At 37.4% G+C, this 18,188-nt stretch overlaps 1 protein-coding gene and 1 long non-coding RNA gene across 3 annotated transcripts in view; one reads left to right on the top strand and one right to left on the bottom strand.

The window, feature by feature from the left end:
• Positions 1-18,122, top strand: part of LOC119869414 — a 60,145-nt gene extending 42,023 nt beyond the window's left edge. The window contains exon 5 of the long non-coding RNA XR_005370172.1: positions 17,569-18,122. This is a non-coding gene — a long non-coding RNA (uncharacterized LOC119869414). The remainder of the gene's footprint in view (positions 1-17,568) is intronic.
• AGO3 (argonaute RISC catalytic component 3) overlaps positions 1-18,188 on the bottom strand; it is a 120,056-nt gene that overhangs the window by 87,415 nt on the left and 14,453 nt on the right. Inside the window, exon 2 of one of the 2 annotated variants that reach the window (XM_038557915.1) lies at positions 6,722-6,893. In XM_038557915.1, the coding sequence (XP_038413843.1) occupies positions 6,722-6,893 (172 nt within the window). Of the gene's footprint in view, positions 1-6,721; positions 6,894-18,188 lie in introns of those variants that run through there. The other variant, XM_038557916.1, reaches the window with a different exon arrangement.

Below are 18,188 nucleotides of genomic sequence, written 5' to 3' on the forward strand. Positions count from 1 at the left end.
GAACTTCAAATATATTGCAGAAATATTAGTTAGAAGACTAATTACTACTGAGTAATTTATTTAGATGCTACTCAGAAGAGTTTTTGAAATCTAAAATAATCATGTCAGCTTTCCTATCTTCCAAGAGATTAACTAACAAGGAAAATAAAACTTGCTCGTTAACTGACATATACTACACATGGCACAGTTTCCCTAAGATAACTCAAAACTACACTTTGATTTTCATCAGCAATGTTTTCTGGGTTATGTTCTCTAAAGCATTTTAATCAGAAATATACTCCTCTATAGGTATGACACCAAAAGGCCACTGGCAAAAAAAAAATTAATTGTTCTTAATCAAAATAAAAAATGTGTAGGTCACCATCAAGAAAATAAAAGGCAACAGGCAGAGAGGAAGAACATTTTTGCACATCATTACATTTGATAAGGGACTTTTAAGTATACCAATAAAGAATTCCTGGAACTCAATAACAAAAAGACAAATCACCCAACTTAAAAATGGGCAAAGGACCTGAAGAGACATTTCTCCAAAGATATACAAACAGCCAATTAGTACATGAAAACATGCCCAACATCAACCATCAGGGAAATGCAAATCAAAGTAACAATGAGATACTACTTAAAACTCCTAGGATGGCTATAATAAGAGACAGATAACAAATGGTGGTAAGGATGTGGAGATGCTTGAATCATCACATACTGCTAGTGGGAATGTAAAATGATGCAGCCAGAGTGGAAGAGAGCATGGCAGTTTCACAAAAGTTAAAAACAGAGTTATCAAATCATTCCACTCTTAGTGATACACCCAAAAGAAATGAAAACACATGTCCACACAAAACCTTGTACGCAGATGTTCATAGCATTATTCATAACAGCCCCAAAGTGCAAACTCACATCAACCAACTGATAACTCAATAAACAAAATATCCATACAAAATATTATTCAGTAATAAAAAGGAAGTACTGATACATGCTACAACGTGGATGAACCTTGAAAACATGTGGAGTGAAAGCAGTCACTTCACACAAATGGTTAGGTATTACATGATTCCATTTATGTGAAATGCCCAGAAAGGGCAAAATCCAGAGACAGAAAGTAGATTAGTGGTTGGCAGGGTTATGGAAAGGGAGTGGGGAGGCAATGGTGAGTGACTACTAAGGAGTAATAGTTTTGTTTTTTTTTTTTTAGGATTTTATTTATTCATTTGAGAGAGAAAGCAAGCAAACAAGCAAGGGGGAGGGTCAGAGGAGGAAGCAAACTCCCCACTGGGCAGGGAGCCCAACACAGGGCTTGATCCCAGAACCCTGAGATCATGCCCTGGGCCAAAGGCAGTTGTTTAACCAATGGAGCCACCCAGGCACTCCTAGTGGGATTTCTTTTTGGAAGGATGAAATGCTCTAAAATTTGATTGTGGTGATGGCTGTATGTCATCTCTTTGAATATACTAAAACCCGCTGAACTGCACACTTTAAATGAGTGAATTGCATAGTATGTGAATTTCGTAAGTGAAATTATTTTTAAAGAGTATGTCCCTCTCTTGGCATATTACCTATTTACAACACTATGCCAATGACATTCCTGATAACAGCAGAAAGGGAGTTGCTTCCAACACTCTAAACTGAGATTTCCATTTAAAAGTCAAAGTGGAGGGGATCCCTGGTGGCTCAGCGGTTTGGCACCTGCCTTTGGCCCAGGGCGTGATCCTGGAGATCCGGGATCGAGTCCCGCATTGGGCTCCCTGCATGGAGCCTGCTTCTCCCTCTCCTTGTGTATCTGCTTCTCTCTCCATGTCTCTCATGAATAAATAAATAAAATCTTAAAAAAAGTCAAAATGGAATCAATATAATTTATTTTTTCCTTCTAAAATTCAATCATCAGGGATCCCTGGGTGGTGCAGTGGTTTGGCGCCTGCCTTTGGCCCAGGGCGCAATCCTGGAGACCCGGGATAGAATCCCACGTCGGCCTCCCGGTGCATGGAGCCTGCTTCTCCCTCTGCCTATGTCTCTGCCTCTCTCTCTCTCTCTGTGTGACTATCATAAATAAATAAAAATTAAAAAAAAAACTTTAAAATTCAATCATCAGTATTACAACTGTATGCAATATGCACAAATATTTTGCACTCTATCACAAATCATGATAGTAACAATAACCACAATACGACTATAAGATGTTTCATTTATAAAAGAAAACTGAACCAAAAAAATTCAGCCACAATCTCATACTATTTCATGATTCCTTCAAATCTTTATTCTTGTTTAAAATAGATCTTGCAATTATAATCATGATTTTATACAATTTTTCCCAAGTATCTATGATACTACTTAATGATTTTGAGTAAGTACCTAACAACCTTCTTAAGGTTTATCCTCATACATACTAGCAGTTGGATAAATCAGCACAAATCTTCAAGTTATGGAATTTATACTCTAGGTCATAATAGTTCTAAAAATATTTGGATTTTAGTTATTGAGGTCATTCACTTGTTAAAAAAAAAAACAACCAGAAACATTCAAAATTTGCTTAACAAACATGCTCTCTTACCATATGATCATTTTCAATCAAAATCTTATTGGCCAAAAAACAATACACATACATATCCTAAAGGGGTGAGGAAAGGACAAAACAAGCAACAGACAGAAAATCCGAAGTAGAGAAGTTGACTCACAAAATGACTCACAAGCATTTCCTGGGTATTTTGTCCAAGAAAACTCCTCTGACTAAAGTGGAAACTTGTTTGGCTACAACCCATCAGTCTACTATTATGATTAATGCCATGGTGCCAAATATTTGAGCATGTGGCATATGGACAAGAAAAACCTCCTACGTGTTGATTTAAATACTGGGGCATTTTAGCCCATAACTGTTTAGCTAATATGGAATAGGAATTGTCAAGTTCTAGCTAGTTTTTTCTAACTTCTTGAGCTCTAGCCATTGAAGTGTAGGAACTGAACCAATTCAGAAGCCCAGCAACAATTTTAACTAGTTATGCAATAATATTGCAAAAAGCGAAGATAAAAGCTAGCCTTTTGAAGGAATAAAGAGAGCAAGTTTTGCAGATGTTGACATAAAATCAAGTCCATATTATTAACCAAGTAGAAAACTGATTTATGTCATTTTAAGATTCTCAAAGAAATCCTATAGCTCCTATGAAAATTCAAAAGATACAGAATAAAAATTTCCACATGGAAACATCTAAATTACAGATCCTTTACTTCTATTGGCAAACAATGTAACAAAACAAAGCAACCTGAAGACAAAATATAATAAGGGAAGTCAAAAGGATCATAAATTAAAAACCAGAATATATACAACAATTTATTACATATATTTTGCTCCCAAACTTAAGTAACACACTGAGCATCTACATGTGAAATGTTATACTAATTAATTTTTTCTTTCCTTTATTTTTTTTATTTTTTTATTTTTTTTATTTTTTTCCTTTTTTTTTTTGTATTAGGTTCCACACCCAACATAGGGCTTAAACACACAACCCCAAGATCAAGAGTTGGATGCTTTACCGCCTAAGCCAGCCAAATACCCCAATTTCATATGTACTTTCATAATACACAAATAACTCCCTTACCCCTATCAAAAATAAGTTAGATAGGAGAAGGAACAAATCTAATAAATAATTTGGTTCCTTTTTACCTAATATTACTGCCTCTGTTATTAGTCCCTTAGAACTCTTCTGAAAAACAAAAAAGACCCTCAGCTGACATCCCTGTAAACCCCAAGCCTCCATCTCCCATTAGTCTGCAATTTCAACACATTTTGTCTTTAAAGCAGTTTTATTTTCCTACATTTTCATCATACAATTCTCCTACTTAATAAATAGCCTACAATAATCCTTTACTATATAATGCTAAAATTAGGGGCGATTCTTTTGAGCAGAGCAAGGGCAAAAGGCAGTAGGTAAGGAATTCATGTCAGAAATATCTGCCTTAGGGGTTTCTCAGTGGCTCAGTCAGTTAAGCATCTGACTCTTGGTTCTAATTCAGGTCATGATCTCAGTGTCATGAGATCAAGCCCCACGTCATGCTCCACGCTGAGCACACAGTCTGCTAGAGATTTTTTTCTCTCCCTCGAATCATGCTCTTTAATAAATAAAATCTTCAAAAAAAAAAGAAATATCTGCCTTAGGCATCCTATCAAATGCCCCCCCCTTTTTAAATTTTTTTTTTAATTTATGATAGTCACAGAGAGAGAGAGAGAGAGGCAGAGACACAGGCAGAGGGAGAAGCAGGCTCCATGCACCGGGAGCCCGATGTGGGATTCGATCCCAGGTCGCCAGGATCGCGCCCTGGGCCAAAGGCAGGCGCCAAACCGCTGCGCCACCCAGGGATCCCTCCCCCCTTTTTAAAGTAGGTTCCACATGGAGCCCAACGTGGAACTTGAACTCATGATCTTGAGATTGAGACCTGAGTTGATAACAAGAGTTGGATGCTTAAATGACCGAGCCACCCAGGTGCCCCAACAAATGCCTTTTAAAAATGTAAACATCATACAGAAGGATCAGGGCGTGCCTGGGTGGCTCAGTCAGTTAAATGTCTGCCTTTGGCTCAGCTCATGATCCTAGGGTCCTGGGACAGAGCCCTACATCAGGCTCCCCGCTTAGCTGGGAGCCTGCTTCTCCTTCTCCCTCTGCCACTCTCCCTGCTTATGTGCTCACTCACTCTCTCAAATTTTTAAAATCTAAAAATAAAATAAAAAACCCAGAAGAGTCAGGATTATCCTTCACATTTACAAATTTTGAGAACAAAATTTGAAACACCCCAATTTTGAGAAACAAGAAAAAGTGAATCTGAAAGTACAGCATGAAGATAGGTCCCCATACAGGGATGATGGCTAGCAGTAACACAGCCAAGAGAGAGGAATGAGTGCAAGACAACAACTAGACTACAGACTGTAGGAGAGAAGCGTAGGGCACTGAAAATCTGTCTAGGCATACATAGCTCTTTATAATGTCCAGTTCTCTTTCTGTCCTCTACCATCATGCCCATTTCATTTTACTTTTATAAGCCTTTCATTTACTGAGTATTATGTGCCAATCATCAAGCTAATAACAGGGCTACAAAGGTAACAAAAAAGAGTATTCCTTTTCATGAAGATGTTATACTGGGAGAAGAGGGAAGCAACAAGTAACCATAATACATTAAAAATACTGTAACAGGAGTATACATCAAATACTGTAGGGTCACAGAAGAATGAATTACCTCTGACTACAGAGTTAAAAAAAAAACATTTTGGGGGTGCCTGGGTGGCTCAGCTGGTTTAGTATCTGTCTTCAGCTCAGGTCATGATCCCAGGGTGTTGGGATCAAGCTCTGCTTCAGGCTCCCTGCTCAATGGGGAGCCTACCTCTCCCTCTCCCTCTGCCCCTGCTTATGCTCTCTCACTTGCTGTCTCTCTCAAATAATTTTTTCTAAAAGGTATGCCTTGAAAAATAACAGAAGTTTGCCAGATAGACAAGGGCAGAGAAGGCATTCTAGGTAAGAGCTGCAGAGTATGGAAAAGGCTATAGATTAGAGCCAAATTATGAAGGGAATGCTAAATTTGGGATGTCATTCTGTAGGGCACTGAAGCTAAATAAATTTTATAGTAGGGGCGTGATCTCAGTATGAATTCTGTACTCCACATTAATCATAACATTCATATGGTGGTTTATTTGTTTTTACATGCTATCGCAAAGCGCCTTAGTGCTCATTCACTTTGTATTTGTGTCTTATCTAAATTACGAATTTCTTAAAAGAACCACCTACGTCTTAAATGAAGACTCTTAATAATATTTATTGAATAGGAAAAGGCTGGGGTATTTGATAGTACAAACCAAAATACTAAGTTGAACATCACTGTTTTCTTTTTTTTTTTTAAGATTTATTTATTTATTTATTCATGATAGAGAGAGAGAGAGAGAGAGAGAGAGGGAGGCAGAGACACAGGAGGAGGGAGAAGCAGGCTCCACGCCGGGAGCCCGATGCGGGACTCGATCCTGGGACCCGAGGATTGCGCCCTGGGTCAAAGGCAGGCGCTAAACCGCTGAGCCACCCAGGGATCCCGAACATCACTGTTTTCTAAATGTTTTTTTGTCCATACAATGATTTGTCTTTGTTCTTTAAAACTTCTTTCATGGTGTACATCATGTCATAAATTCCTTTTATATTCCCTTATTTACCCAAACCACAATCACACACACACACACACACACACACACACCCACACACCCACACACATTATTTGGGGGAGGTGAGAGAATCAGCTTACTGAAAGCAGATTGATAAAATCTTTATATACATATGTACTTGGTTCCTATATGAGAATGAGAAAAGTCAGAAATTAAGGATCAGAACAAAATGCATGAAACATGAAACCTCTAGCTCTACCCACTACTGCTACCATCCCATCATAAGTAAGGTGGGAGTGGAGAGGGGAGGAAAAATGAAAGCACTGCTATATTACCTGATAGCAATGGAACAGATGCTTAGTCTTATTTCAAGAGCATATAAAAAGGACTTGGATCTCTCTTATCACAGAGAAAACATGTGACCTCATGATATAATGAGAAGACTGTAGATTTTTCCCAACATCATGTACAATTTCAAAACAAATTATCACCTGTTTCTGGTCAAACTGTTAAAACATTAGCACTGTTATTAAATATGAAAAATAAACGTAATTACTAAAGCAAATAGCAAAATAATTTCCATGATTTAGTGATTCTTACCTGTTCACTCTCCTAGGACACTTGTCTGGTTTAATGTCTACCTCATAGAGGTAGACATCAATCTTTGGGATTTCAACTTGAAAACAGTTAGCCAGCAATTTAATGGGTTTGCCCATGGTGCCATAGCCAGGTCTTCTGGGCACCATGAGTAGGGGCTGGGCCCCAACGGGTCCTGCCAGGAAGAGGGAAAAAAAGTAACATTGTTATAAGCTGTGTTTGATAATCTTGCCAATCAGCATATATTAGAATTTTAAGTATAGCTGATAATGGTTGAAGCCTAGTGATGAAAGACATTTCTAATGCTTCAACTTTTTTCTCCCTAACTCACTCTCCTCATTTAAATAGATACACCAAAAACAATTGGTTATTTCTGGAAAGTTGTTTTAGAAGGGGTAGAAAATAGGGAGAGCAATCATATAAACCCAGATGAGCATGAGCAAGCACAAACCAGACCTAAAGAGTGTGAGATCAAACAACAATATAAATTTAATTTTTTAAAGATTTATTTATTCTAGAGAGAAAGTATGTGTGTGTGGGGGGGCACTGAGAGAGGGAGTGAGAATCTTTTTTTTTTTTTTAAAGATTTTATTTATTTATTTATTCATGAGACACAGAGATAGAGAGGCAGAAACACAGGCAGAGGGAGAAGCAGGCTCCATGCAGGGAGCCCGATGCGGAACTTGATCCCGGGTCTCCAGGATCACACCCTGGGCTGAAGGCGGTGCTAAACCGCTGAGCCACCTGGGCTGCCCGGGAGTGAGAATCTTAAGCTGACTCCAGGCTGAGCACAGAGCCCCATGTGGGGCTGATCCCATGACTTGTGCCTGTGCGGAAACTAAGAACTGGATGCTTTGGGGCACCTAGGTAGCTCAGTTGGTTAGGCCTCTGAGTCTTGATTTCAGTTCAGGTCATGATCTCAGAGTTGTGAGACTGAGCCAGCCCTGTGTCAGGCTCCACACTCAGCATCGTGTCTGCTTGTCCTTCTCCTTCTGCTCCTCTTCTCATCTGTATACTCTCTAATAAATAAATAAATAAATAAATAAATAAATAAATAAATATCTTAAAAAAAAAAAAAAGTTGGACTCTTAACTGAATGCCCACCCAGGCGCTCCAATAACATAAATTTAAAGTACAATATAAGGATAAGAACAGATGAAAAATATAAAATAATAAAAGGATCAATAAGAAAACAAAGTACAAATTCGATATTTTGAAAATTATTTGAAAAGATAAATAAAATTGACAAACTCCAGATGGATGGGTGCCTGGATAGTTCAGTCAACCTCCAACTCTTGATTTCAGTTCAGGTCATATCTCAGGGTCGTGGGATCCAGCCGTGTAGGACTACACACTCAGCAGGGGGTCTGTTTGAGATTTTCTTCCTCTCCCTCTGGCACTCCCCTTTCCCCCCACCTTGAGTGTGTGCGTGCCCTCTCTCTCTCTCAAATAAATCTTTAAAAAAATAATAAAAGAGGAGATAAAATCATATAAGTGGAAAAAATGCTATCATTACAGATACTGAAGGTACAACATTATGTCAATAAATCTGGTGAAACAGAAAAGTTACTAGAGCAATACACCTTACTGACACACAAAAGTGTATATAATTTGAAAAGTCCTTTGTTGGTAATAATATAAAATGGAAAACGATATTGTGGTTCCTCAAAACATTAAAAATAGAATTACTATATGATCCAGCAGTTCTACTGCAGGATACACATCCAAAAGAATTCAAAGCAGAATGTTGAAATAACTGCACACCTTTGCTCATAGCACCATCATTCACAACAGCCAAAAAATGGAAACAGCCTAAGTGTCCACTGATGGATACATGGATAAAGAAAATGCAGTAATACATATAATAGAACACTAGCCTTATAAAGGAAGGAAATTCTGACACATCCTAAAACACAGATGAACCCTGTAGATTATGTTACATGAAATAAACCAGTCACCAAAGGACACTGTATGATTCCCCTTATTAATACCTTTAGTAATCAAACTCAGAAAAAGTACAAGGGTGGTTGCCAGGGGTTGGAGAAAAGGGAGAATGGGGAAGTGCTGCTTAGTGGATGGAGGTGCAATTTTGTAAGATGAAGAAAGTTCTGGAGATTAGTTGTACACAATGTGAATGTACTTAAATACTATTGAATTGTACGCCAAAAAATTGTTAAGATGGTAAATTTAACCTTATGTGTACTTTATCACAGTTAAAAAAAAAACAAAAACACCTTAAGTGATATATAGCATTAAGATTTTAAAGCCCAGGGCAGCCCTGTGGGGACGCCTCTCACTCCTGAGAGCTCTCTCTATATCTCTGCTTAATAAACCTCCATTGCTTTGCTTAAAAAGGGGTGGGCGGGGGGCAGCCTGGGTGGCTCAGTGGTTTAGCGCCGCCTTTATTTAGCCTGGGGCCTGACCCTGGAGACCCGGGATCGAGTCCCACGTCAGGCTCCTGCATGGAGCCTGCTTCTCCCTCTGCTTGTGTCTCTGCGCCTCTCTGTCTCATGGATAAATAAAAATCTTAAAAAAAAAAAAAAAAGCTTTTAAAGCCTAAAATGTAGCTGTTAAATGAAGTTCAAACAACAAATTCAGTTAATAAATTAATAACGATTATCTAAATGAACTGACATTTAAAATTATCTGAAAAAAAAATTATCGGAAAAGTCCTTTACCTATCTGAAAAAATGAAATCCACAATTAAAAATATTTCCAGGGGCCACCTGGCTGGCTTAGCCAGTAGAACATGTAACTCTTGATCCTGGGGTTCTGAGTTTGAGCCCCATGTTTGGTATAGAGATTACTTAAAAAAATAAAATCCTAAAAAAAATTTCCGGGGATCCCTGGGTGGCGCAGTGGTTTGGCGCCTGCCTTTGGCCCAGGGCGCGGTCCTGGAGACCCGGGATCGAATCCCACGTCAGGCTCCCAGTGCATGGAGCCTGCTTCTCCCTCTGCCTGTGTCTCTGCCTCTCTCTCTCTCTCTCTCTATCATAAATAAATAAAAATTAAAAAAAAAAAATTTCCCTGCCTTTGACTTAGGACATGATCCCGGAATCCAGGATCGAGTCCCACATCAGGCTCCTGCAGAGAGCCTGCTTCTCCTCCCTCTGCCAATGTCTCTGCCTCTCTCTCGGTCTCTCATGAATAAATAAAATCTTTAAAAAAAATTTGCACACATACACTAAGATTCCAGATCCAGATAGTTCCATTAGAGAATTACAGCAAACATTACAAGAAAAAAATGCTGATCTTTTACAAACTCCTCTATAGAATAGGAAAAAGTTGGGATGCCTGGGTGGCTCAGTGGTTGAGTGTCTGTCTACCTTTGGCTCAGGACATGATCCCAGAGTCCCAGGATTGAGTCCCACATCAGGTTCCCCATGGGGAGCCTGCTTCTCCCTGTGCCTCTCTTGGTCTCTCATGAATAAATAAATAAGATCTTTAAGAAAAAACAGAAAGAATAGGAAAAAGCAAGTATACCCCAATTCAATATATGATGCCAGAAAAACTCTGATACTAAAACCTGACAAGACTATTATGAAAAAGAAAGATAAATCACAGGACAGTATCATTCATGAATATACCTAAAAAACTCTAAACAAAATGTTAACAAAATCTAGCAATGTATCAAAAGGATAATGCATCTTGACCAAGATTAATTTATTATCAGGATTAAAAGTCAACAAGTCTTCTTTCACTGTGGATAAAAGTACATTAAAGTGCTGCCTATATTATTATTATTATATTATTATTTTAGTTTTGTTTTCATACATTTGTAAAACCTCTTCTGAGGACATTATCTTTCCTGCTATCCTAGATAATACTGATAATATCCTAGGTATCACTGAGTAATTCTAGACTAGGTCATAATTGTAGCTTTGCTATTTATCTAACCACTTGACTTCTGTCAAATATAGGTGGCCCTGAAACTCCTATTTTCTTATCTATAAAATGGGAATAATATCTGCTCTGCCACATTCTTATGAACCTTATCAGGTGAAATTAGAAAATGTACAATAGGGATGTCCGGTGGCTCAGTGGTTGAGAGTCTGCCTTCGGCTCCAGGTATGACCCCGGAGTCCCGGGATGGGAGTCCTGCATCAGGTTCCCTGCAAGGAGCTGCTTCTCCTCTGCCTATGTCTCTGCCTCTCTCTGTCTCTCATGAATAAATAAAATAAAATAAAATAAAATAAAATAAAATAAAATAAAAAGAAAGAAAGAAAGAAAGAAAGAAAGAAAGAAAGAAAGAAAGAAAGAAAGAAAGAAAGGAAGGAAAATGTACGACAGTGGGGTGCCTGGCTGGCTCAGTTAGTACAGTATGCTGACTATTGATCTTAGGGTTTGAGTCGGAGCCCAAGATTGAGTGAGGAGTTTACGTAATATATTTTTTTTAAATAAAGAAAATGTATAATAGCTAAAATTTATCAAGCTCTTACCATATCTCAGGCAATGCACTATTTGCTTTAGATGTATTCTCTCACTTAATCTTCATACAAACCCTAAAATAATTTTATAGATGAGGAAAACTGAAATGATTTGCCTAAAATGTCGTAGTAGCAAATAGAACTGAGATTGGAACTATCCTGTTGAGCTATTTTGTTCCACTGGTATATCTGTCCATCCTTTTGCCAGTAACACACCGTCCTGATTACCAGTTTTGTAGTAAGTATAGTTTTGAAGTAGTTTTGAAGTCAGATAGTATCAATCTTCTGACATCATTCTCCTTCAATACTGTGTAGCTATCCTGGTAATTTTACCTTTCCATCTGGACTTTAGAATCAGTATCCACAAAATAACTTACTGAGATTTTGACTGGGATTATGCTAAATATATAAACCAAGTTGGGATACACTGACATCTTTACAATACTGAGTCTTCCTATTCATGTACATGGAATATCATCTCTCTATACATTGAGGTGTTCTTTGATTTCTTTCATCAGAATTTTGTAGCTTTCCTAATATCTTGTACCTATTTTGTTAGATTTATACCTAAGTAATTGGGGCTACTATAAATAGTATTGTGCTCTTAATTTCAAATTTTAATTGTTCATTGCTTGTCTATAATCCAAGATCTACTATAAGATTACAATCAATCAAGACAGGGAGTATTAGTCAAAAAACACATAAAAAGAAAATAGAACAGAAAGTCTCCAATTGATCCACACAAATACAGTCAACTGATCTTTGACAAAGGAACACAAGCAATTCAATGGAAAACAGATAGCCTTTTCAACAAATGGTGACGAACAAGTGGATATACACATGCAAAACAACAATAAAGGAAAAAAAAGAATCTAGACACAGACCTAACATCTTTTTCAAAAGTTAACTCAATGGGGCACCTGGGTGGCTCAGCATCTGACTCCTGATTTCTGCTCAGGTCATGATCTCAGCGTCATGGGAACAAACATGGCATCAGGCTCTATGCTGAGCGTCAAAGCCTGCTTAGGATTCTCTCTCCCCCACTCTGCCCCTCTGCCCATCCTTGCTCTAAAACAAACAAAGCAAAAAACCTCAAGATGGCCCACAGACCTAAATATAAAATGCAAAACTATAAAAGTCCTAGAAGATAACACAGTTGAAACCTTTGTGTTTGGTGATGAAATCAAAAGCACAATCCATGAAATAAAAAAACGGGTAAACTTTCATTAAAATTAAACTTCTAATCTGCAAAAGAGAATAAAACACAAGCCACAGAGAGAAAATATCTGCAAAACACAGATCTGATAAAGAAATGGTATCCAAGATACACAAAGACCTTTTAAAACTCAAAAATAAAAACAATTAAAAATAGACTGAAGATCTGAACAGATACCTCACCAAAGATATACAGATAGAAAGATAGCATATAAAAAGATGGTCAACATCATATTGACAGTAGGGAATTCCAAACTTAAAGAAACGAGATACCACTACACACCTATACAAATGCCAAAATCCAAAACATTAATACCAAATGATGACAAGTCACTGCTGGTAGGACTGCAAAGTGGTACAGCCAGTTGGGAAAAAAAGTTAAGCAGTTTCTTACAAAACCAAACATACTATTATTATGCTATTCAGAAATCGTGCTCCTTAGTATTTACTCAGTTAGTTGAAAACATATCCACAAAAAAACCTGCACATGAATGTTGATAGTGGCTTTAGTCATAATTGTCAAAACTTGTCCTTCAGTAGGTGAGTGGATAACTAGTACATCTAGACAGTGGAATATTATTCATCTCTAAAAAAAAAGAAATGTATTATCAAGCATGAAGATACATGGAGAAATCTTAAATCCATACTACTAAGTGAAAAAAGCCAATCTAAAAACGCTATGTATTATATGATTCAATTATATGACATTTTGGAAAAGGTAAAATTACGGAAACAATAAGAAAATTAGTGGTTTCCAAAGCCTTATGGGGTGGAAGTGATGAATAGGTGGAACACAGGGGATTTTAATTCTACTCTGTAGGATACTGTAATGATGGATATAGGTTACACACATCTGTCAAAACCCACAGAATGCACAACACAAAGAGTGAACCCTAAGATAGACTACAGACTTCAGATAAGAATGTATGTATGTATGTATGTATCAATACTGGATCCCTAATTGTAATAAATGTAACAAACTAAAGCAGTAATACAGAGAACTGGTTGGAAGGGGAACAATGGAATATATGGGAATGCCTGTTACTTTCCAATTTTTCTATAAACTCAAACTACTAAAAAAAACTCTTAATTTTTACAAATGCATGTACATTTTGACCTAGTAATTCCATTTCTAAGTATTTATCTACACATATACTTCCACAGGTAAAAAAAAAAAAAAAAAAAAAAAAAAAAGACATTTGTACAAGTATATCCTTGTCTACAGCATTCCTTGGAATAACAAAGAACTGAAATGTAAGCCCAATGAGGGTGGGAGTTTTGTCAGTTTCCTATACTGATCTATAATGTCCAGAACCATTCCTGGCATACAGTAAATAATAAATGTGTTAAATAAATGAGATGAATAAATCAGAGCCCAATTATTGTTACAACCATGCAATGGAAAAATAACCTTTAACTGTTAACATTAAAAAGAAGAAAAGAAAAAGAACAGAGAACTTCCTTAGTATCAGTAGAGGTAGGTTATACGAAAAAAACAGTGCAGGATAGGATATAAAATCCATGTTCATTTGGATGAGAAAACAGAATAGACACTCATGTTAGACATATACAACCTACATTCATATTATACAGTGTACACACTATTAGAATATATTAGGACACCATGATAGTGGGAGCAATGACTGCCTTCAGAGAGGGAACTAGATGGCTGGGGGCCTAAGAAAGAAGATTGATTTTTTTTCTCCCTATATAATCTATTCTGATACCCAACACTTGTTGCTGTAACACAAATCAGCTATCTTTTTTTTTTTTTTTTTAAAGATTTTATTTATCTATTCATGAGACACACGGGGAGGGGCGGGGGGCAGAGACACAGGCAGAGGGAGAAGCAGGCTCCATGCAGGGAGCCTGATGTGGGACTCCCAGGGATGCCAGGATCACGCCCAGAGCCAAAGGCAGGCGCCCAACCACTGAGCCACCCAGGCGTCCCAATAAATCAGCTTACATGCAACTGTAAATAGGGAAATTATGTATGTCACTTTGGCACAGACTTACTTTGGTTCATATGTGGTTTTCTTCAGCCTATTAATGCTTTTGCTTTAACAAGCAACAGCAGTTGAACACAAGTACGCTAACAATGAATACAACAAACGACAGAGTAATACAGTATTGTCCATGAAACTCCTTATACCTAAGGTCTTCCCTCTGGTTAAGCCACATGGTTGGACTTAGAATAGCTTTTGCATGATTTCCTCTGAAGTTTGTACTATTTGCCTTTATCTCAGCAATTTGGCTGTCTCAAACCGTCCTCACAACCCATTTCATCGAGCTACCATCATCTTTTTTAAATATCTTAATGTAAAGCCTTATGCTTATAGTACTTATTTACTAGAACTTTTTTTTTTTGCTTCTAGTAGTATTTTTAAGGGATATCCACATCATACAATTTACCCATTTAAAGTATACAATGGTTTTTAGTATATTCACAGATTTGTGCAACCATCATAATCAATTTTAGAACATCTTCCTCATCCCAAAATGAAACCCTGCACCCCTTCACCATCACCTCCCTATTCCCCCAACCAAAGACAACCATTAATCTACTTTGTCCCTATAGATTTGCCTATTCTGGAAGTTTCACATAAATGGAATCATGTAACATGTGCTCCTTTATAACTCCTTTCACTTAGCATGTTTTCAAGGTTCATCCACCTTGCAGCATTTATCAGACTTCATTCCTTTTTATTCCCAATATTCCATTGTTTGGATATTCCATCTTTTATTTATCCATTAACCATTTGATGGACATTTTGATTGTTTCCACTTTTTGGCTATTATAATAAATAATACTGTTATGAATTCTCATACCATGTCCTTGTATGGACATAAGTCTTTTTTTTCTTTTTCTAAGATTTTATCTATTTTTTTTTCATGAGAACACAGAAAGACAGGCAGAGACACAGGCAGAGGGAGAAGCAGGCTCCTCACATGGAGCTCCATGTGGGACCCATCCCCGGACCCAGATCACACCCTGAGCCAAAGGCAAGAGCTAAACTGCTGAGCTACCCAGGTATCCCTGGACTAAGTTTTCTTTTCTCTTGAGTAGATTCCTAGGGATGGAATTACTGGATCATTAATTAGCCTTTTGAGGAACTGCCAGAATGTTTTCCAATCAATATGAATTTAATATGTTTAATGGTTGCGGTATTTTATTAGAATTTTCAGTTTCTATTATATTCCAGTTACAAAGTTGCATAGATTTTTAAGATTTTTTTTAAAGCAATCTCTACACCCAACATGGGGCTTAAACTTACAACCCTGAGATCAAGAGTCACCTGTTCTAGGGGATTCCTGGGTGGCTCAGTGGTTTGGTGCCTGCCTTCGGCCCAGGGCGTGATCCTGGAGACCTGGGATTGAATCCTGCATCAGGCTCATTGCATGGGGCCTGCTTCTCCCTCTGCCTGTGTCTCTGCCTCTCTCTCTGTGTCTTTCATGAATGAATAAATAAAATCTTAGGAAAAAAAAAAAAAAAAAAGAGAGAGAGTCGCCTGTTCTACCGAATAAGCCAGCTGGGAGCCCCAAAGTTGCATAGGTTTTGACTCCTTAGCTTCAAGTCTATTCCCATCCCTGGCCCCATTAAGGTTTAGTATGATTGCATATATTACACTATCACACTATAGCAGAAACACCTGTGTATCCCTTTGTATCTTTTTGAATTTTGAATCATATGCTATTATGGCCTACTTTAAAAAAAATCAAGATAAAATTCACCTTGCTAACGAAACAAGGTATTCACTAAATGGAACGTAGAAGTTTTGTTTAGTCTATTCCTTTCCAAATTACATTCTAGGAAAGAGATCATAATCAGTAGTTGAATATCTCATGTGACAATAAAAGACAGCAGTACATCTTTACCACTCTTTCCATCAAGAAGTGGCGGCTTTCCTTTCCCCTTGAATCTGGGCTGTCTGTCCCTGGACTTCCACTGTGTGACTTCTGAGACTGGGCTTTAAGAGATCTGCAGCTTCTGCTTTGGAATATTACTTCTTGAAAACCAGCCTCCATACTACAAGGAAGTCCAACTGGCCACATGGAAAGGCCAAAGTGGAGCCGAGCCCAGACTCCCAGACTCTTCCCTCTTTTCTCCCATGTGACAGTACCAGTTGAGCTTCTAGCCACAAAATCTTGAGAAATGCTAAACTGCTGCTGTTGTTTTAACTCCACTAACGCAGTAATGGATAACCAAAACATTCATCATTGTAGAAAAATATGGAGAAAATGTCTCATTATAAGAAAAACAATGGCATAATAAGTTACTGTATTTATATGGTTTCTTTGCTCACTACTAATCCTCTCCAACTCCAATAGTCTCCCTTCTTGAGGTTTCAATTTCATCTTTTGTTATTCTACTGCATATCTTTAAGTAGTGTTATATAAAAAGACATTGGAGGGGGGCAGATTTTTCCAAGGCTTTACACATTTAAAAATGTCTGTTACCATTATATACAAACTACCTAAAATGAACCCATACATTCAAAACTTTGATTTTCAAATTTCCACAGACATTATCTTCTAGTATTTGGTATTGTGACTGCTTTTTCTGTACACATTCTTTGTATTTGAGACTTGAGAATCCATAAATATGTCCTTGTGTTAGTTCAAAACATATGTTCAATTTTCTTTTTTTTTTCTTTTTGTTCAATTTTCAATTGAGATCAATATTTCAGAAAGGTTCCATTATTTATTTTTATCTTTCTCAAACACCTCTACAATTTGCCCTCAGTGGGCTGCATGTATGGATTCTATATCCAACCCAGTTGCTACTATAGCCCTGTAAATACAGTTGTTTAGGGGTGTCTGGGTGGCTCAGTTGGTTAAGTATTTGACATCGGCTTGGGTCACAATCTCAGGGTCCTGCAATCGAACCCCATGTTGGGATCCCCACTGAGCAAGGAATCTGCTGCTTCTTCTCTTTCTGCCCCTTCCACCTGCTTGTGCTCTGCCTGCCTCTCATATAAATAAATAAAATCTTTAAAAAATATATAGTTGTTCATAAATGTTTTTTTAATTTGCGACCAATAGCTTCCATATCTGAAGTGTGATTTTGTTTTCACTGTCTATTGTCTTTCTTGCTCATGGTATCCTGATAGCATGTATATCCTGAAAAATAATTTGTAGAAATAATTTGAGAACTAGGATAAAGATATATTCCCTAAGAAAAGATTTGCATTTGTTTCTTTCTATCAGGTTCCTGGGAATACTACCGGTCCAATGCAACTTAAATTCAAATTATAGTTTAAGCTTCCAGGGAGGATCATCCATTTCAAGATTACTCTCACCTTCAGTATACAGCATTTGAGGGGCCCAGTTTATGCTACAGAAGGTCTCCTGTATTCTACTCTCCATCATGTGCAGACTCTGGACTTTAATTTCTGTTCACTTTACATTTTCAGGCATCAAAATTTAGTTTCCAAGATCAGCAAATGCCCTCAGGGGAAAAGTGGCTCTTATGGTCATTACTTCTCTAGGTTTCCATCTCTCTTCCATTTTAGCCTGGTAATTACAGGCATATACCACAGAACTGATTTTTTTCCTGTAAAATACGTCTTGGTTTTTAAAATCTAAACTTAGAATATGTTTAGACATCTTTCAATGTAATTTTTTCAAATTATTCTTATATAACAAATGTTTACACTATGTTCCCCAAACTCATTACAACTTTTTTTTAAAGCAAGACAACGTATAAAGAAAAGTTTCAAGTTACACTCCAATGCAATTGGTAGACTATCAGACATCATACATACAAGCTTTTTTTTTTTTTTTTGCTTTTGTTTTAATTAAAGTTAGTTAACATGGAGTATATTAGG

The sequence above is a fragment of the Canis lupus genome, chromosome 15, assembly GCF_011100685.1.
Source record: "Canis lupus familiaris isolate Mischka breed German Shepherd chromosome 15, alternate assembly UU_Cfam_GSD_1.0, whole genome shotgun sequence".
Taxonomy (NCBI): domain Eukaryota; kingdom Metazoa; phylum Chordata; class Mammalia; order Carnivora; family Canidae; genus Canis; species Canis lupus.